Below are 22,903 nucleotides of genomic sequence, written 5' to 3' on the forward strand. Positions count from 1 at the left end.
TCATAGACATTTGTTGAAGGAAGTCCTATTTTAGAAGAGAAAACCAAATGAAACAAAAACGGGCGGGGGGATGAGATTAGGGTTTTTAGGCCAACAATAGATTTACAAGTATATATTATTATCAAAGGCCTTTTCTGTTTTCTCTCAATCAACTCATGGCCTATGCTATTGTGACTTTCAAAGAACACACTGAATAGATAGCATTCTTTTTCATATCTACAAGGATAATCATTGATATGTGTATCAGCAGTTCCTCACTAGGAGGTGGGGGGTGATTTTGCCACCCCAGGGGACAAAAGACATTTTTTGTTATCAAAATGATGTGTGTGTGTGTGTGTGGGGGGGTGCTGCTGTCATCTAGTGGTGGAGGCCAGAGATGTCACTAAATGTCCCACAATGCAAAGGATGGCTCCCAAGCCCACTCTGACTGAATTATCCTGCTGCTGTGTCAGTGGTGGTTGAGAAAACATGAGAGATTATCTATACCTTTTCTCTTTTTTTTTTCTTCTCTTGCTTTTCTTTTCTTTTCTCTCTCTCCCTCACTCTTCTTTCTTTTAAATTGACTGAGAAATGGAGCATACTTTATGACAAGGAAAAGAGAAAATCCTGATTTTTTTCTGACTAGAAATACGGTATATACTGCATCTGAATCAGCATTGTTTTGACCAATGTAACAAGAGACTGTCCATAAAATTTTTACTTGACCAGTGGAATAAAAGACTTTCTATTAGATTTTATTGGTTAATGATAATAATAAATATAAAGAAAACCATAACCCCAAAAAATCACAAATTCATATACACCTACATGATATTTGACCATTATTATGGGGCATTTGAAGTGCCTTCTAGTTGATTTCACAAATGATTCTTAATTTAAAAAATTGTTAAGGTGTCTTGATATTTGTGTTATGACATTTAAACTTAGAATTTATATAGCAGAAAACATACTCATCAATATAGCCAAAATATTTATAAGCCACACACTTTAAAATTCATTGAGAATTATGAAAGCTTCAAAATTTACATGATAAATCAAGTATGACATTTATTTTGCAATAAAAGAGATAAAAATCAAATATAAAGCATACTATTGTTTACACTTTACACGTTTTGACTATGCCGAAATCAGTTCATTTAATGGTTACAATAAACTTTAGTTATTTAAAAAATGTAAAGTACATGATTAAGATAAACTTTTTCATTAGAAAAAGAACTTCAGGTGTAAATAATGATACAGCAAGTTGGCCCAGAACACTAGGTCTTCATCTTTTGTTTCTTAGACCACTCAGGTGCTTCTTTTTTGGTCTGCTTAAAGGAGAAAAAAAAAAAAAAAATCAAGTAAAAGGTTTGCAAGAAGGATGAGAGAGGCAATTCAGGGAACTAAGTACTGTACACATTGGGCTTATTATGTAAAATTAAGTAAATAGTTGCTCTTCTTAATTCACAAACTGTACTTAAGGACAAAGCTTTTGCTTTTGTCAGAAATAATCTCTTACCTGGTGTATCTGTAGGAAAAATATACAACTTTTTTTTTGTCTCAAAGCCTATATTTAACATATTCTACAGAGCTAAGTATTTTATGAATTATATTTTCAAAGAGAATTATAAAAAATCAAGGACCCAGGTTCTTTTTAGTTGTCTCATCTATGTATGGATATTCATTCCCTCAATAGATATTTACTGAAGAATTACTAGATCCAAATCATTACATTATGCTTTGGAGCTTCTGTATTGCCAAGTATTTGCCAGAGTACTTGGTTTTACCACTCAACTACTTTAGTCTAAAGGCATATAGATAAATATGATAGGTTAAAATTTCATCTTTTTTATATAGTTTTACTATGCTGTGGATAAAGTGAAGGGTCCTATGGCCAGGATTCTCACCTGGCCCTTGTTGGGTAGCTCACTACACAGGTGTGGGCAATAGGTCATTATTGATTTTATATATAAAGTGCTTCAGCCAGTGCTCTGGTCAACACAGTGGCAGGCTGTAAGGTTGCAGGAGAGCAGAGACAAGACTGGAGTGGTGGCAGCGCCAAGGACAGAGACTGAGACGGCTGCAGGGGCAGAGAGGCCCAGAGGCAGAGACCGGCTTGCTGCATGCAGACTCGCTCTGAGTGGACGGAATTCTAGTGATTGACCTGCCACTGTGGGAATAAAGTTGGGTGTAACCCTTTCACCCTGCTGTCATTTCTTTGGTCTCATTGAATACATAGTGAACTTGCCTGGGTTTTAAACCCACTGGCAAGACAGTCATCTAAACCAGAGATGTTTGATTCCTTTGCATCCTAGATTTCTCTTTCTTTTCATCTGCTACATCCATTCTAAACAGTCCCTAACTTTTACTGAAATAGGTTTATAACTCATTCTATTCCTATCTTGATGCCATTGGCTTACATTGGGCCCTCATCATTTTTGGTTTGATTCCTGGAAAAGCCTCTTAATTCTGATTTGACTCTCTCTTCTGTTCTGTTCAATTCATCATCTACAATCCTTCCATGCTTATCTTTCTAAAAAGCAAGTCTGCATTAAAACACTTCAGTAGTTCTTTCCTTAAAAGAAAGTCCAAAGTCTTAGTATTAAAGGTGAAAGAAGCTTCACCTGGCAAAATGAGATCAGGTGCTGTCCACCAGGAGAACTCAAAGGTGGCTAAGGCTAACCAAATCCAAACGAAACCAAAGTACACATCAGACCGCTAGTTTATTAACTGGTGATGAGAAATGTAACTGTCATTTGGCCAGGAATGCCTATTAGTTTTATCAGTCTTTTTGGAACTGTAGGTCTCTTCAAATATGTCTCAATAAAATTAAAAGAAAAAAGAGAAACTTTGTCTCAAACTATAGGTAACTATAGGTAAGGAAATCAATTTAATGGGTAAAGACCAGAATTGAGAAAAAAGTAGAGAGATTACAACAGAAAATGTCAGAATACTTGCCACGGTAGGGGAAGTTCTGTTTTGAGAAACTGTATGATCATTACTGGGTCACAATGTAAAATGTTTTTTTTAACTGTGCCTCCTGGACAAGAATATCTGAAAGCAACTTTCATGGACCAAGCTACAGATCTTTGCTTACAGCAAAGGGTATAGAATTTGTATATCTCCATTTTTTCAATCAACTGATACTAAAAGTTTTATTACTACTGTGTGTATATGGGAGGAAGGTAAGTAAAACTTTTAATATTAAAAAGGAACTTAAGACTCAAAAAGGGTAGTACAAGAATTTCAATGGAACACAGTTCCTCTTAATTCCTTTTATCTGACTGTGGTCTGGTCCATTGCAGACCACCCTCTCCCACCCACTCCCCTATATGTTCTTTCTCCAGATGTGTTAATGAAATGGATTTGCCCCAACAAAGTGTACCCCTGTCCTGAGGATTAACTGCTTTTCCATTTCATAAATTCACTTTTCACATCTCTGATCTCACAGGTTCCACTATATGGTTCCACTATATGAAGCCTTTTTCATATTATTTAACATTACTTAAATTATTTAAAATGGCCTTTTATGTTGGGAATATTGCTTTAATTTCATTGTGCTGGTTTAGGTTTAATTATATTTGTAATTTTATAAAGGAACAGTACAAATTAATGAAAACCTTGGGTTATTAGTGGAGTCTTACGGGCCCTAAATTACACTGCATTCCAGATTTAGGGAAGAGCTCACAGAGTTATAGTAGAAACAAATGACAGGATTAACTGGAAATCTACCAGAAGTAGTTTACTGTTACAATGTGATTTCTGAGATAAATAGCTGATAAGATCAAGATCTTTGCTTCATCCAAAAGCAGCCAACTAAAACATTAATATATAACTGGGGATTATAACATATTAAGAAGGTATTTTAAAATGAGAAAGAATGAGGACTGATTAGTGCAGATACAAGCTTGGTGGATATTCCTAGAATCTAGGAAAAGAGCTAGAAATTAAGACTATTAGTGTTCAACCAGTACCACTTTTCTAAAAAAAAGAAAGACTATGTCTAGTATACATAAACTTTGTTTTCCAACAAAGACATAAGCTGGGAATCAAAGAAATATTTTTGAGGCCTCATAGGCAGAGCTCAACTTGAGTCTAGGATAGCTGATTTGGCTTTCCTACCAACTAAATCAGAGTGCACCCCAGTTCATTCAACCCTCCTTCCCCCACTTTCATGCTCATCAAGAGATTTCTAATTTAGCTTATGAGCTAAACTGCATCAGAATTAGGTTGCAATTAGTACTCCTGACACTAGAAATTGAAAATGATTTTTTAAACGTAGATGTACATAGCCAAATGTCTTCAGTTCTGAGAAAACTCTGATGAGATAAATTTAGATTTAATATTAATAGACCAGAGATTCCAAACAAATATGACAAGAAAGTGGAATAGATATGCTGAGCTACTGATCTTCACAGACCCCAAAAATGGCTGAAGCCCCTTCAATCTACCAGCAAAGCTCATTTACTCTGGTGTGCCACACAAATAGTATACTTTTTCTGTGTGTGTTAGGACAGGAAAATGTTGAGAGGCACAGAGGTAGGACATGCTCCTGTGGTAAAGCCACCTCAGTGCAGCACCCTGGGTCACTTGTCTTCATACATCCCATTGTAGGCATTACATTACTGTATTACAAAAAAAAACTGCTAAATTTCATTTTTGATGAAATTATAAACTTTTCCTCATGAATAATCAGAAAAACTGTTTTCTTATAGCCTATTTACTTAAACCATTTTTAAAACTGGTAAAATACACATAACAAAATTTACCACCTTAACCATTTTTAAGTGTACAGTTCAGAGGCATTAAATGAATTCATATTGTTGTGCTACCATCACCACCATCTGTCTTCAGAATTTTCATCTTGCAAAACTGAAACTCTGTACCCATTAAACACTAACTCCCCATTTCCCCCTAATCCCTGACAACCAGCATTTCACTTTCTGCCTCTATCAATTTGACTACTCTAGGTCTACCCTATCTACTTTCACTTCCCTTTTGTCCTAAGGGAAAGTGTTACTGGATGGTCAGGGATAGGAATGTAATAAGAAGCAAAGTCTAGATATAGAAGATATGTATTAGACATCCTATTACTGAATAATGAGCAGCACAAGTTAGAGAATGTCTATGAATAATGTACTTTCTCTGCTCTTTGAATTTCTCACTCTCTAACCCTGTCACCTTTCAAAATCTTAGATATTCTTCCAGGCCAACTTCAAATGTGCTCTTTTTCCGGAGCCCATCAACATCAATATCACAGTATCTATTCTTTCTTTGAATTTCCATAGCAGTTTGTATTTCCTTTAAAGTAGTCCACCCAATTTCACCCTGTGCTAGCATTATTTATTTATTTATTCATGATTCTGGGGGAAACATCTTTAAAAGCTGACTTTGTATCTAAGTATCACATATCCTATAATGTTTAGTATAGGTTCCTGCATACAGTTAGCATACACTTGTTGAATAGAACTATACTTACTTGAACATTTTTTTCTTTTGATGACCACATGTAGCCTTCTAAGTAACTTCTAGAGAATCATGTGGTCACATAAACTATCTATGTTTAAATGACATAATCTTAATTTACCCATTCAACATATGCCAGCCACTGAGATAACCATGAAAGCCCAGACCTTAACCCTGTCATAAACAGACACGTCATACATTATGTGCTGGGGCTGCACTCTCATTATGTTTACTATCATCCTACCTGGAGCCTAGGCTCTTCTTCATTGTTTCAGAGCTTACAATCTACTTAGGAAAAGGATTGAGAGCAAGGTTGCTAATATCTGTGTTTTAAAGAAAGTATTGAAAAAATACTGACAATGACATGAATCCTGAGTATAAATGTATAAATTCTGGAAAAGGAAAGCAGCAGAAAACTAGTTAAGGAGTCCCATGCTGCTCTGGAAGGATAAAAGAAAGTTGTTCCAAAGAGGATTAGAATAGCTCATTTTTTCCTAAGAAAGGATAGAAGAAGGGGTTAGCACAGCTAAAGGCTCCCTTGATCGAAAAAGTAGATGATCTGTGGGAACAAACTGGGTGTTTTATGAACGAGAGAGACTACAGTGGTGCTGCTCACCACAGGAGCACTAACCACAGAGTACTAACCATAAGCTGCTTTCACTCTCCCTGTAGTTTATTTAACACTCACGTTCCCCATGCAGTTTAGAGTCGTATGAGTTAATAAGATAACACAGTTGGGAAGGCAAATAACTGTTGTTTTTTAAAAAAATCTTCAATTAGCAAATATTTACTGAGTATCAGCTTTGTTAGTATGCTCATATGTTCATATGTGTAAGGCAGTGGAAAAAACAGCTTCTATTCTTAAAGCATTTACATCATGTGGTTCAATTTAGTCTGTTGATGCATTAAATACCTGAAAAACAACTCTGTCACATTTGAGATTTCAATGGCTAGAGGTTGTCTATAAAATGTTCTTTTGGTTGTTTTTTTTTTTAAATTTTTAATCTAATTTTATTTTTGAGAGGGCACCTCTCATATTTATTGATCAAATGGTTGTTTACAACAATAAAATTCTGTATAGGGGACTCAATGCACAATCATTAATCAACCCCAAGCCTAACTCTTAGCATCTCCAATCTTCTGAAGCATAATGAACAAGTTCTTACGTGGTGAACAAGGTCTTACATAGTGAATAAGTTCTTACATGGTGAACAGTGCAAGGGCAGTCATCACAGAAACTTTCGGTTTTGATCACGCATCATGAACTATAAACAATCAGGTCAAATATGATTATTCATTTGATTTTTATACATGATTTATATGTGAATCCCACATTTCTCCCTTATTATTATTTTTTAAATAAAATGCTGAAGGTAGATGCAAGATAAAGATAGAAAGCATAAGTTAGTGTTGTAAGAGGGCAAGTATAGATGATCAGGTGTGTGCTTATAGACTAAGTATTAATCCAAGCTAGACAAGGGCAACAAAACATCCATGGATGCAGATTTCTCTCAAAACAGTGGGGGGTGAGGTTCTAAGCCTCACCTCTGTTGACTTTTGGTTGTTTTTATATATAAATATCACATGAGCACTACAAGAATTCAAGTGAATATAAAAGCACATGAAGAAAAATGTCTCTAGCTCTTATTTCTCCTCCTCCACATCATAGCTCTTCCTCCACACCATTGGCCAGCTACTAGTTTTGTGTGTCTTCCTTGCACTTTTTAATGCATAAACAAACACACACCCATCCATTCAACCAGCACTGAATTTAGTATCACGGAAAAATACCAAAAGCAAATTTCAACCAAAGGACCTGAAAGTAAATTAGAAATGTTTCCATTTTAGCTGTAAAGCCATTAGGATCATGAAATGATTAGATCTTATTCTTAAGTATTTGCATAAATTTCTTGTTAACAAGATCAGAGAAGACACAAGAAAAATATTGATATTGAAAATATTCAAAAGAGTAACTGCAAAAATTATGTGCTACCTGATCGTCTTCCTAATTTTTTTCAATTAAATATGTATCTTTATTAGTGGATCTGAGTTTCCAATTTCAGAATACTGAATTGTACTTCCATTTCAGCTGATTGTACTTAATATCATGTTGAAGAAAAGGTACACATTTACATTTCCTTATATACATACACATTCCTTTATATAGAATAACTGAATTGGGAATTGGAAATACAGGCATACCTCTCTCCCTCCTTATTTTACAGATAAGAGCCAGCTCAGAGATTTAAAGGCTTGTCCCAGGTTACTCGGTCAGTTCACATGTCTAATTCTCCATTAACACAAAGTTTCATTTTGACTGGTTTACAGTATGATTTCTCAGTTTTCATTAGGACATAGCTGAGCCCAGACCTCTTTTGAAAAATTTCCCCTTATTATAAGAGAAGTTAAGTTTATTGTAGAAAAAACCCAGAAAATACAAATAAGAAAACGGAAATAAAAACTACCCAATGAAGACTTTATATTTTGAATCTTAATTTTATTCTCACTGGGTAACCTTATTTTGAGGTACTAGAGAAATGTTTATGTTACTTATGTACCAGTTACAGTCAGGATATCAGAATCAGGTTACTAAACTAAGATCAGAAATATAGAAGGAATAGTTGATTGCTTGGAAGAGAGAAGGGTCAGAAAAGCAGGTTAGAAAGTGTGATTGGCTTTAAATATTTGGCTGTATCTTGTGGTTTTCCTGCTCTCTTCCTCTCTTCCTGTAATAGACAAATCATAGCATTTGTCATAGTTTTAGCCCACTTTCTGAGGAAAACTTATCTAGCCATGGACCTTCTAAATAAAGAGCCCTGGGTAGCTTTACTTGGTACCATGTGAATCCCTTATTAGGCAGGCCAGGCATTCAGTAGGCTGAATAATAACCATAACAAGTCTTGCCACAACAGGGTATAACCCAATAAGGATGAGCTGCACCAACCAGATTCTTGCTTTTGGAAAATACAAGGAGAACTAGGTTATAAAAGAGTTAGAAATGGGAAGGAAACATGTTTCAAGACAAGGCGCAGGGAGCCAGCTGATGAGGAAGTGGAGACAATGAGTAAGAGAAATAGGAGAGAAGCAAGAACCTGATATGCATTAGAGGAAAAGGCCCATGGGCTCGGCTGTGGAAATCCCTATAGCTGCTTTATATCCAGGCTGGTTAGTTTAGGCTTCCTGTTTTCTCCATCCTGTCAGTTCCATCTTCATTACAGCCCCGTGGATCCTAACAATTATTATTCCTTGTTTCATCTAGATTGCAACTCGGCCATTTCTTTTAAAAGAGGAGGTTGAACTATGTAATCACAAAACTCTCTCTCTCACATCTCATTGATCTTGAGTAGCATTATCTGAATGTATAATGAACGAGCTTAGACCAGAGCTCCCATACTTGACACATTATTATAATCATCTAGGGAGTTTAAAAAATTAAGGTTCTGGGGACTCACTGAATCAGAATATCATAGAGTAAAACAAAACCTTCCTGGTTTTGAGTCTCTTAGTTCATTCAGGTGGTGAAATTTGTGTTTCTTCTGAGAAATTAAAGGATGATGAAGTAAAATGAAATATTTAATAGTGTTACTGTTATTTTGATTCTGTTGTCTTTTTACTCTTGTTAAAACATCATTTTCAATATTTCCTAATTTATTTTGTCTCCTTTTAATCAAAATTTTCTAATTTCCTATTCTTTGACTAATTTCTGTGTATGTACATTTCTACCTAATAATGCATTTCAGTTTATGTGCATACGATTGGTTTATAATTTATGAAGAAACTCTTATAACAAAATAAACTATCTTACAAGTAGGAATGGGCAGGAGGTATCTTGCATTGCTTTTATTCTTAGGTAAATTTAAAAATTACACACAATGTCTTTCTGATTCCCCTAAAATTATTCCCTAGAGATTGGAGGAGGTTAAGTGCTAGAGTAAGGCTAATTTCTGGGTAAATTCAATATTTTACCTAGAAATATAAAAACCCAACTATCAGCTGTAAGATAGGTAGTATATATATTGAGAGAAGGGATTAATACAGATCTTTCAAGGCCCTTTCATAAAACTATAAAAATCAGTTTAAAGCCAGTGTGAATGGGAGGAAAGAAACAAATATATTTAGTGAAATTTCAGAGATATTAAGTTCTAGGTTAATTTTTACTGTACTTACAAAGAGTGTTGGTTTGGGTATAAATATATTGTCGTCATGTTCTCTAGGCACATTCAAAGTCTTTGGTTTCTGATTTTCTGTCACATTTTTTGATTCTGTTTTAGTAAGAAATAACCTGTCTTCAGAATGCTTGTTACGAATATTAGTAAGAATCTGTTTCATTGCTGCCAGTTCCTGTTGACATATGAAAACAGAAGAAAACGGCAAGTATGATTTTAGCAAGGAGACTAATAATGATTGATGTTAAAACATTTTTTTACTCTTGAAGTAGAAGAAACATTTGGAGCAATGACACCATACAAATGAAGAAAGTTGTGAAAACAACATATTGATGTACAATAATGAAGCACATGAATCTCTTTAAAATTTTAGTATGACAAGTGATAAATATATATCATTACATAGTCTCCTGATTCCCAAATTTTTATGCACACTGGAATCATCTGTGGAGCTTCAAAAATTACTGATACCTGTGCCCCGCCCCCCAAAGAGATTGTGAGAACTGGGCCACTGAGTGGCCTTGGCTTTGGAACACTTTAAAAATCTCCAGGTAATTCAAAGGGACGAATTTGGGATCCACTGGTGTACCCACGTTCCATTTGTTTTTCCACACATAATATTTGTTGGGTAGATTAATTAGGCACTTTTTCTTTTCTACTTCGTAAACTACCCCATTTCCCATTGAAGTCTAGTATGAAGATGGTAAGAGAAAAAGAGCCCAAATTCTTTTCATGCCCACTAACCAGCAGTTCAAGTAGTAAATTTAATATAGCTTCACAATTGTTTAAGCACATCATTCCCTATTCTTTTACAAATGAAAACTAGTTGGCTTTATTGGTTGCCATTTGAACTAACATCATGCTAAACTTCTTGAAAAATTCAGATAAAAATTTTCACTCATTCCTTCTTCAAGATCTATTTTGTCTTTTATTTTTCCCCAGTCAAACCTTTAGCACCTACCACAAATTAATGGATATTTATGATTAATTACTAAATTGATTCAATTAAGCACAAGCATATGGGGAGAGGTCAGACTAAACTCCCCTTTACTTATTATTTGTAGAATAGTGGTAAGTTATGTTGGATTTTTCCCCCTATTATTTATTTCATTTTCATGCCAAGATACAAAAGTTAGGAGAGAAAGATGTTCTGCTCCCTTCTTTTAATCTGTTTATAGACCTCAGCTCTGTGTCAGAGCAAGTTCCTACAGGCCTATTTTTTTTCTGGCTGTCATTAGTTCTATTTAGAACCATTCAGCTTGAGTGGGTATTTTAAAACAGAGCTGTTGAGTTTAAGCCATAGAGCCTTAATAAATCTTATGGCCAAAAGAGGAGCTGGAAGAAATGGTGCCAGAATCCCCTTTCTCCTTTCTATAGTCCCAGGGTTGGTTTGGATAATGCACGGGAGAATTTGTGTACCTCCAGATCCTGCCAATCTCATATATACCACTATTTGAGCCTTTGGAGGGCTCTTTGTGCTTTGATTATGTTATTTCATTTATATGCTCCTAACCTGAAATACATAAACACTGATTTAATGGTAAACATGTCTGGTGTTATGGTAGATTTTAGCTCCTGTTCTATGTAACTCGTTAAGTAGAAGGGAAAGGGGAGATGACAGGTCTCTCAACTTTTAAGAAAACTTTCTATCTGAAAGAACCTCTTTTATTGGCCATAACTTTTGTATCTTGGCATTAAGATGAAATAAAATAATAGGAAAACAATTATCCCCACCACAGCCTACCATTATTTTGCAGATTAATAAAATAAGGGGGATCCTAATTGCTGCAGAAAGGGAGAGGTGGGGTAATGAGGCTGAGGGGGGAGAAAAGGAGGAAGTTGCAGGTGGAATAGGCAGAGGGCTCTGGCTCTGAAGTGCCCAGGAGGAGGCTGTAATTTTATTTCTCTTTGGGTTCCCCATGCTACTGGTAGGAGCAGTTACAGGAAACAGATCATCCCTGATGCAGGTCACCTGCTTTTGTTTATTCGACACTGGGATCACCCCTATTTAGGGTATTGTCATGGTGCTACTTTTGTTCATCTGAGAGTATTAAACAATGTTAGTGAGGTTTTTGAAAGCCAAGTAAAGAATACTTCAAAGGCAACAACATACATACTGCAAAATTCCTATCAGGATAATATATAGTTACAAAGGAAACCACGTACTATGTACAACACTTTTTTTATTATGTTTGATTATGTAGATGATCCCCTGTTTATCAATGGTGAATTGAATAAAGAAAATTCCAGTGTAACATCACATAGTACCCACAATACCATCCATATACTGAAAACACAGAAAACCAAACACATGAAGTATTTTAGTATTAGATTAGTAGTCAAAGACACATCTACTCTTGATTCTGTTATTAATTGTGTAAACTTAGGCAATCTACTCTGGTTTCAGCGAACTTCAGCTCCTTAATTGATAAAATGTATGCTTGTGTTACCTTTCTGGATTTTAGTAAAGGTTTGGGTATGTTTATTTTGCATTTCTTCTGTTGTGAGGTTGAGCAGCATGTCACGTATTGAAGCGCATTTCCTTTTCTGCTGATATCCTTTGCCCGTTTTTCTACTGGGTGATTGGTCATTTTCTTAAATGTTTTCAAGGAGCTCTTTAGATCATTTAACTTTTTGTCATATAAGCAACAGTTTTCCCCTTCCGTTTATCTTTAATTTGACTTTGTTAACACTTTCTATTTTGTGTTTTTTTTTTTTTTTTTTTTTGCTGTTTAGAACTTTCTGATTCTGATGTAGCTGAATACGCTACCTTTAATTTTATGGCTCTCCCCATGCTTTCTTCCATTTTCCTCAAAAATGGTTTCTTTTTCAAACATTTAGCTCTATGATCTATTTAAAGTTTATCCTAGCTTATGGTGAAAGGTGTGGATTCAACATCTTTCTCCCATGGTTGTTCTGTAATAACATCATGCTCTGAAGAGACAATATTTTTCTCACTGATTTGAGATGCTATCTTTATCATATACTAAACTTCCATAAGTATGATTTATTATTTCTGGACTTTTAAACTCTATTGCAATGGTCTGTTTATTCATGCACCTATGTCACACTGTTTCAGTGCTCAATAATTGAGGTATTTTTTCAGCTCTGTTCTTAGAGATGGGGTGGGATTATGCTGAGTTCAGAAAAACCTTAGAAAGAACTGACTTCATGGTGTTGAGTCTTCCTGACCAAGAGAATATTTTAATGTATCTGTTGCCTACATTTTTGGTTTAAATTGTCATGATCTTATTGTTATTAACACTTACCAATGAAATGGTCATGATTCACAAACTGACAACACAAATGAAAATAAATAAACCAACACCACATACAGGGCTAGAAAACATATTTGTCACTACAAAACAGAATCCTTTGGTAAGATGAAATCATAATGAAATCTTCTGACTTGTTCTTGACCTGGTTTGATTCTTACCATGATCTTGTCTGGCTCCTAATTGTTGGCTCCATTTTATAGTTAAGATTATACTCTTACAGTTTTGACTCGACCTTTGCATTTTATTTCCCTAGCTTTTGATTCTCTTCTGTTTTATAATTGTCCTTTTCTGACTGGTCGGTAGGGCTATTTGTACTACTGCTTAATGATTTGTAAACACTGTTCACTGTGAGAGCATGATTAGATCCACAGAGACGGAACCTCTCATTTCAAAGAAAATGTTTCAAGTATCAAGTTTGACTGGATTCTTTTTCTTACATCTGCTGTTCAAAATCACACCATTTACTTAGGTTTTTATGTGGACATTGATTTTATTACAGAGATTTTCCTCCCTCTTCTTAGAGTTCCTGCTCCCCACCCCAACTTTTTTTCTGATGGAAACATGCCTTTTTTGATGCTACCTAATTATCTAGGTAATCTTAATCACGCTGTTTGCTGGAATCAATTTTGTACTGACTGTATAAGATGCACAGTTGTTATTCTGAAAATTTATTTTTATTGCATATTTTGGCAAGTTCCAATATTTCTTGCATCTTTTTTTGATATATGATGGCATACAATCTAATACTTTTCTGAGAGAGGGTACTGTGGAGGAAAGTACTGTGCTTTCCTTCAGAACTTTGATAGTATTTTTTCTATCTTTTCTAACGTCAAATTTCTGAGAACTATGATGGCACGCTGATTCTTATTTCTTGGTAGGTATTTCTCTCAGGTATCTTCTATATTGTTTAGTTTTAGCCTGATTTCTTCCTTTTTACTTTTTTTCTAAGCTTTAGGTGAGTTTGTTGACTTTTCTTCACATCTTTCTACTGCCATTTTTACTTATAATAATTTCATGATTTTGATTTTAACAATTTTTTCAAATATAAATTATTTTTTGTTCACTTTATTTAATGGAAATGCTATTTTCTCAAATCTTTTTGAAGAAGCTAATTATAATATCTTGTAAGTTCTTTTCAGCTACAGATATTTTTCTTTCCTCTGGAGAGGGGAGTCAGTTTCTCTGTTTATTGTGATTTTTCCCTTTTGTGCTATTAACTTCTTTGTAGTTTCTGATGGTCATTGGTCTGTGATCCAATTAATGAACAAAAGACCAGATTAAATGTTTTCTTTCTGCTGTTATGGGCCATTCATCTGAATGAGACAGTTGGGCACAACCTCTGAACACGTGGACAAGTAAATCTGTCAGGCAGGCTTTACTCTGGGGTCCTAAGGCTGAAGGTGGGCTTTCTTCTCCAAAATGACAAAATGGGTAGTGTTCCAATCTGGAGCCCCTTCATTTTGGCAGTTCTAACCTCTTCTAGGCAAATGCCCCCTAAATTTAGAAAACCATTTCTCAAAATATTTTTTTAAATTTCTGTTCTGTAAAATTATAGAATTTTATATACCTATTCATTATAAAATTTTAATACTGAAAAAATGCCACGCCCCAATCCTGTTTTTTTTCTACCACTTGTTTGAGACTTTTAAGTACTATTTTATAACAGTCTAGTTTATAATAATATTCATTAATCCTGATATGCTCCTATACTGATAATGGTATATACACATATATAATTCTAGTATATCAAATATATAAGATAATACAGTAACTTCAAGAATGAATGAACCATTCATTAAAATTAACCACTCATTAGAATTGCATCTGGTCATACAATTAAAACTTCAGATAAAACTAAAATAAAACAATAAAAACTGTATTGCAGTATAATAATTACTCTTCAAAATGTAAGAGGCAAGGGCAAGGACAGTCTTATAAAACTTCCAGATGATGATGATGATGAGGATGAGGATGAGGATGACTATTATTGTACAAATAATCTCTATAAAAAGAGAACTTGTTCTCTTGAATTCAAAACACACATATTGGCCATTTAGCACAAACTATGTGCATAGAGTGGCAGTATATTAAAACAGCTCAACTGCAAAGCAGCTGCTTAACAGTATTGCATAGTTGATGCCAATAAATTGCTGAAAGTTGTAAACTCTGCAAAGATGTTGGCAAGGGGACACATAGATGGCATTTCTTGATGAAAATAGCTCTCACAAGTATAATGCAAACTATGTGCTCCACTGGAGGTTAAGTGCTTTTATATAGGAATAATAATGTATCATGACTAACAAGTCAGATAATCTCTTACTTGAGGTAACACAAGGTAAAAGCCAACCTTGTTTTAAACCAAGTAAACATATATTTTGATATTTTTAATTTATGTAAAAGGTATTTAAGAAACACTTTATTGTGGAAAATTCTAAAGATGTAAAAGTAAGCATGGCATATTGAGCCCTCAGTTTCTATTGCTCAATGTTAAGAATGTTCAACATTTTGCCAAGTTTTTATCAAAAACTTTATGGAGATATAATTCACATACCATACCATCATCCATTTAAAGTATATAATTTAATGGCTTTATAATATTCACAGGTATGTGCAACAATGACCACAGTCCATTTTAAAACTTTATTATCTCAAAAAGAAACCCTGATTCCTTTAGAAATCATACCTCTATCCCACCTTGTCCATAATTTCCCAGCCCTAAGCAACCCCTAATATATTTTCTGTCTCTCTAGACTTTCCTGTTTTAGACATTTCATATGAATCAAACCATATACTAGTGTGGTCTTTTGTGACTAGCTTCTTTCTTTAGCATGTGTTCAAGGTTCATTCATGTTTTAACATAGATCAGTACTTCATTCCTTTTTATGGCTGAATAATATTGCATTGTATGGCCTAACACATTTTGTTTATTCATTTGTTAGCTAATGGACACTTAGGTTGTTTCCACCTTTTGGCTGTTGTGAATAATACTGCTATAAACGTTTATACACAAGTTTTTGTGTGGACACATTTTCATTTCTCCTGGGTATATTCCTATGAGTGGAACTGCTAGGTCATAAGGTAACTCTGTTTGTTTCAGGAATTGTCAGATTGTTTTGTCAACATTGTTTTACCCATTTCCTTACCATTTTTTTTGCAATATTTTAAAGCAGACTTTAGACCTCAGATCCTTTCCCTTGTCAATGGGAGTAGAGATTTTTAACAGATTAAGATGAAAAAAACCAAACTGAATTATCATTATCATATCTACCATAATTAAAAGTTAAAACAAAATGTAAATTTAAGGATCACGGGAAGATGGCGGTGTGAGTAGTTCAGTGGAAATCTCCTCCCCAAAACATATATATTTATGAAATTACAATAAATACAACCATTCCTAAAAGAGACAACAATGGGTGCAGTACAACAGCCAGGATACATCTACATCTGCGAGAACTCAACATCACATGAAGAGGGTAAGATACAAGCCGTGGCCAGGCGGGACCCGAACGCTCCCCCACCCCTGAACCTGGCGGGAAGAAAGGAGTTGCAATGGGGAGGGAGTGAAAGCCCAGGACTGCTAAGCAACCAGCTCTAGAAATCTGCACCCGGAACGCAGACACAAGGTGCACCGGGGGGCTGGATATTAGAGAAACGGAAAAGGAAAACCTGTGGGCAGGTCCTTGCAATCAGCGCTCCTGAGACAAAAGAAAAGCGAGTGCTTTTTGCAAGTCTTAAAGATACAGGGACCCCACAGCTGGACGAAGTCGTCTTGGCACACTTAGCCAGCAGCTGGGAATCCTGGGGAACTTAAGGTGCCCTAAATCCCTGGGTGGCAGCGCAGCTCTGAAGCTCCTCACGGCACTAAGAAGCCTGCCAGTCATTCCCCCAACTGGCGCAGGCCCCGACACACCGTCCTGGGAGTGGGAGAGTGGCAGAGCGCCGGGGGCAGCGGTGTTGGAGGGAACTTGGAGTGGCTTGTGTGAGCCCGCCGCGGTGGCAACCGAACAGCCCAGGAGCGGCCTGTGCCGGTGGCAGTGGCGCCAGAGGAGCCCGGGAGAGGTCCGTGCGGGAAAGGCCCACGTGCACCTGCAGTGGAGCCAGAGAGAGCAGTCGTGCTCCCAGGAGCTGACCGGAATCCCAGCATGACTCACAGCCACCCGGGCCAGACCCAAAGGCTGCCGCTGGCACACAGCTGCCCGGCAGGGGCGCCACTATTGCGGAGGAGCACACCTGGCATGCGTGCCACTCCCTGCAGGGCTACGTGCTGCTCTGATGGAGACCCCACCCACAGTTGCTTAGGGGATTAACCTGGTGGCCAGACCCAAAGGCTGCTGCTGGCACACAGCTGCCCGGCAGGGGCGCCACTATTGTGGAGGAGCACACCTGGCATGTGTGCCACTCCCTGCAGGGCTACGTGCTGCTCTGATGGAGACCCCATCCACAGTTGCTTAGGGGATTAACCTGGTGGCTGCTCCAGGTGTGCGGGTAACCAACACAGGCAGCGGAGAAGGGCAAGGCATCCAGCAAGCAGGAAAGGACTTTCTTCTCCCAGCTGACACACCCACAACCTGCCTACAGCCACCGCTATCACCATGAAAAGGCAAAAAAGTTTAGTTCAGTCCAAAATAGTTCAGACAACCCCTGAGAGAGGAACTGCAGAGACAGACCTAACCAGTCTCCCTGAAAAAGAATATAAAATAAAAATCATAAACATGCTGACAGAGCTGCAGAGAAATATACAAGAACTAAGGGATGACGTACGGAGGGAGATTACAGAAATGAAACAATCTCTGGAAGGATTTATAAGCAGAATGGATAAGATGCAACAGGCCATTGATGGAATAGAAACCAGAGAACATGAACGCATAGAAGCTGACGCAGAGAGAGATAAAAGGATCTCCAGGAATGAAACAATATTAAGAGAACTGTGTGACCAATCCAAAAGGAACAATATCCACATTATAGGGGTACCAGAAGAAGAAGAGAGAGAAAAAGGGATAGAAAGTGTCTTTGAAGAAATAATTGCTGAGAACTTCCCCAAACTGGGAGAGGAAATGGTTGCTCAGACTATGGAGGCACCCAGAACTCCTGAGAGATGGGACCCAAAGAGGAAAACACCAAGACACATAATAATTAAAATGGCAAAGAGCAAGGACAAGGACAGAGTATTAAAGGCAGTCAGAGAGAGAAAAAAGGTCACCTACAAAGGAAAACCCATCAGGCTATCATCAGTCATCTCAACAGAAACCTTACAGGCCAGAAGAGAATGGCATAATATATTTAATGCAATGAAATAGAAGGGCCTTGAACCAAGGATACTGAATCTAGCACGATTATCATTTAAATATGAAGGAGGGATTAAACAATTCCCAGACAAGCAAAAGCTGAGGGAATTTGCTTCCCACAAACCACCTCTACAGGGTATCTTAGAGGGACTGCTCTAGATGGGAACACTCCTAAAAAGAGCACAGAACAAAAACACCCAACATATGAAAAATGGAAGAGGAGGAATAAGAAGGGAGAGAAATAATCATCACACTGTGTTTACAATAGCTCAATAATTGAGTTAAGTTAGACAGTAAGGTAGTAAACAAGCTAACCTTGAACCTTTGGTAACCATGAATCTAAAGCCTGCAATGGCAATAAGTACATATCTTTCAATAATCACCCTAAATGTAAATGGACCAAATGCACCAATCAAAAGACACAGAGTAATAGAAAGGATAAAAAAGCAAGATCCATCTATATGCTGCTTACAAGAGACTCACCTCAAACCCAAAGACATGCACAGATTAAAAGTCAAGGGATGGAAAAAGATATTTCATGCAAACATCAGAGAGAAAAAAGCAGGTGTTGCAATACTAGTATCAGACAAAATAGACTTGACTTCAAAATAAAGTAACAAGAGATAAAGAAGGACATTACAGAATGATAAAGGGCTCAGTCCAACAAGAGAATATAACCATTATAAACATATATGCACCCAATACAGGAGCACCAATATATGTGAAACAAATACTAACAGAAATAAAGGAGGAAATAGAATGCAATGCATTCATTTTGGGAGACTTTAACACACCACTCACTCCAAAGGACAGATCCACCAGACAGAAAATAAGTAAGGACACAGAGGTCCTCACTAGAGTAAGGATAACTCACTAGAACAGATGGAACCTAATAGACATCTATAGAACTCTACATCCAAAAGCAACAGGATACACATTCTTCTCAAGTGCACATGGAACATTCTCCAGAATAGACCACATACTAGGCCACAAAAAGAGCCTCAGTAAATTCAAAAAGATTGAAATCCTACCAACCAACTTTTCAGACCACAAAGGTATAGAACTAGAAATAAATTGTACAAAGAAAGCAAAAAGGTTCACAAACACATGGAGGCTTAACAACATGCTCCTAAATAATCAATGGATCAAAGACCAAATTAAAATGGAGATCTAGCAATATATGGAAACAAATGACAACAACACAAAGCCCCCACTTCTGTGGGACGCAGTGAAAGCAGTCTTAAGAGGAAAGTATATAGCGATCCAGGCACACTTAAAGAAGGAAGAACAATCCCAAATGAATAGTCTAATGTCACAATTATTGAAGTTCGAAAAAGAAGAACAAATGAGGCCTAAGGTCAGCAGACGGAGGGACATAATAAAGATCAGAGAAGAAATAAATAAAATTGAGAAGAATAAAACAATAGAAAAAAATCAATGAAACCAAGAGCTCAACATAATAAAGGCCATATATGATAAACCCACAGCTAACATCATACTGAACAGAGAGAGGCTGAAAGCTTTTCCTCTGAGATTGGGAACAAGGTAGGGATGCCCACTCTCCCCACTGTTATTCAACATAGTACTGGAGGTCCTAGCCACAGAAATTAGACAAAACAAAGAAATACAAGGAATCCAGATTGGTAAAGAAGAAGTCAAACTGTCACTATTTGCAGATGACATGATATTGTACATAAAAAATCCTAAAGACCTCACTCCCAAACTACTAGAACTGATACAGGAATTCAGCAAAGTTGCAGGATACAAAATTAACACACAGAAATCTGTGGCTTTCCTATACACTAACAATGAACTAATAGAAAGAGAAATCAGGAAAACAATTCCATTCACAATAGCATCAAAAAGAATAAAATACCTAGGAATAAACCTAAGCAAGGAAGTGAAAGAACTATACCCTGAAAACTACAAGATGCTCTTAAGAGAAATTAAAGAGGACACTAACAAATGGAAACTCATCCCATGCTCCTGGCTAGAAGAATTAATATCGTCAAAATGGCCATCCTGCCCAAAGCAATGTACAGATTCGATGCAATCCCTATCAAATTACCAACAGCATTCTTCAATGAACTGGAACAAATAGTTAAAAAATTCATATGGAACTACCAAAGACCCTGAATAGCCAAAGCAATCCTGAGAAGGAAGAATAAAGTGGGGGGGATCTTGCTCCCCAACTTTAAGCTCTACTACAAAGCCATAGTAATCAAGACAATTTGGTACTGGCACAAGAACAGAGCCACAGACCAATGGAACAGAATAGACACTCCAAACATTAACCCAAACATGTATGGCCAATTAATATATGATAAAGGAACCATGGACATACAATGGAGAAATGACAGTCTCTTCAACAGATGGTGCTGGCAAAACTGGACAGCTACATGTAAGAAAATGAAACTGGATCACTGTTTAACCCCATACACAAAAGTAAATTCGAAATGGATCAAAGACCTGAATGTAATTCATGAAACCATAAAATTCTTAGAAAAAAACATAGGCAAAAATCTCATGGACATAAACATGAGTGACGTCTTCATGAACATATCTCTCCAAGCAAGGGAAACAAAAGCAAAAATGAACAGGTGGGACTATATCAAGCTGAAAAGCTTCTGTACAGCAAAGGACACCATCAATAGAACAAAAAGGTATCCTACAGTATGGGAGAATATATTCATAAATGACAGATCCGATAAAGGGTTGACATCCAAAATATATGAAGAGCTCACATACCTCAACAAACAAAAAGCAAATAATCCAGTTGAAAAATGGACAGAGGAGCTGAATAGACAGTTCTCTAAAGAAGAAATTCAGATGCCAACAGACACATGAAAAGATGCTCCACATCACTTGTGATCAGAGAAATGCAAATTAAAACCACAATGAGATATCACCTCACACTAGTAAGGATCGCCATCATTGAAAAGACAAACAACAACAAATGTTGGCAAGGTTGTGGAGAAAGGGGAACCCTCCTCCACTGCTGGTGGGAATGTAAATTAGTTCAACTATTGTGGAAAGCAGTATGGAGGTTCCTCAAAATGCTCAAGATAGAAATACCATTTGACCCAGGAATTCCACTTCTAGGAATTTACCCTAAGAATGCAGCATTCCAGTTTGAAAAAGACAGATGCACCCCTATGTTTATCGCTGCACTATTTACAATAGCCAAGATATGGAAGCAACCTAACTGTCCATCAGTAGATGAATGGATAAAGAAGAAGTGGTACATATACACAATGGAATATTACTCAGCCCTAAGAAAATAACAGATCCAACCATTTGCGACAACATGGATGGAGTTAGAGGGTATCATGCTCAGTGAAATAAGCCAGGTGGAGAAAGACAAGTACCAAATGATTTCACTCATATATGGAGTAGAAGAAAAAAGGAAAGCTGAAGGAACAAAAGAGCAGCAGAATCACAGAACCCAGGAATGGACTAACAGTTACCAAAGGGAAAGGAACTGGGGAGGATGCGTGGGAAGGGAGGGATAAGGGCAGGGAAAAAGAAAGAGGGCATTACAATTAGCATGTATTGTGTGTGTGGGGCACGGGGAGGGCTGTGCAACACAGTGAAGACAAGTACTGATTTTACAGCATCTTACTACGCTGATGGACAGTGACTGTGAAGGGGTATGTGGGGGTGACTTGGTGAAGGGGGGAGCCTAGTAAACATAATGTTCTTCATATAATTGTAGATTAATGATACTAAAAAAAATGTAAATTTAATTCAAAGTCATCCATTCTGTCCTCTAAGTACTCAAAAAGAATTTTTGTTATCATCAAAGCAAATTTTTAGTGCAGTTTCATGTATGATTTTTGAATTAGTTAAAATACACCTTGGATGCCAGTGCCACTACACTCTAAGCAATGAACAAAACAGACTTTGTAGAGAACAGTGTCAATATTTACTGCACACTGGTTTTCTAGTCTCTCAGTCTTCTCATCTAAATACTTGCTCCCATTTGTAGGCTAACTTCACCCTAGGATCGTCTCCTTGCTTCAATAGTAGAATAACTGAAGGAGGAAGACAGAGGACAAGAATTAGCATGTCTGATATGTGCCAGGCTTGCAGCTAAGTAGTCTATATAATAATTAAACCCTACTCCAAATACCAAGAGGAGAAATATTGCTTCAATTTGACTATAAGTAAACTGAGGCTTAAAATGTTCTAAGAAATTTAGCCAAGCTCATTAGCTACTAAGTGAAATTAGGATTCCAGTGCAGGTCTTTCTGGGTTCAAAACTGTCATTATTACAACAATAATGCAGATGCCTTCTAAGAAGGCCTTTAACACACATAATTTCAGGTTTGGAAGGGATCTTCAAGTTCTTTAACCCAGTCTCTATACAATACAAAGGCAAACAACGAAAATAACAAAAACAATGTGAAACAAAACAGTTACATGTCTCCTTATAATGTCTCCCTTAGCTTTTAATTCTAGCCTTTGGAGTCATGGATAACAAGTCTATTACTGCCTCTTTCACATGCCTACTTTGACTTTATTATATGTCTCTAAATATTTTCTAAACACCTCCAGTTTACTCAGCCTCTTATGATTAAAAACAATTCTTTCACTATCTTGTCTGTTTTCCTCTGGTTATCTCCTAGTATTCAAAGTTTGGGACTGAAAGCAGAGGAAAAAAAAGAAGTCCTGGCCAGAGCACAGCAGAACAAAGCCTACTTACTCCTCATGCAAATGAATTTAAGAT

At 36.7% G+C, this 22,903-nt stretch overlaps 1 protein-coding gene across 9 annotated transcripts in view; it reads right to left on the minus strand.

Annotated features, from left to right (window-relative positions):
* Positions 1-1,021: 1,021 nt before the first annotated feature.
* PIBF1 (progesterone immunomodulatory binding factor 1) overlaps positions 1,022-22,903 on the minus strand; it is a 221,404-nt gene continuing 199,522 nt past the window's right edge. For 3 of the 9 annotated variants that reach the window (XM_037010310.2, XM_037010313.2, XM_037010307.2), the window contains 2 exons: positions 9,613-9,786; positions 1,022-1,310 (listed from right to left, as the gene is read on the minus strand). In XM_037010310.2, coding sequence (XP_036866205.2) covers positions 1,257-1,310; positions 9,613-9,786 — 228 coding nt within the window. In that variant the 3' untranslated portion in view covers positions 1,022-1,256. Of the gene's footprint in view, positions 1,311-6,649; positions 6,711-9,612; positions 9,787-22,903 lie in introns of those variants that run through there. The other 6 variants (XM_037010311.2, XM_037010308.2, XM_037010309.2 and 3 more) reach the window with 5 other exon arrangements.

This window comes from Manis javanica, chromosome 9, assembly GCF_040802235.1.
Source record: "Manis javanica isolate MJ-LG chromosome 9, MJ_LKY, whole genome shotgun sequence".
NCBI lineage: Eukaryota > Metazoa > Chordata > Mammalia > Pholidota > Manidae > Manis > Manis javanica.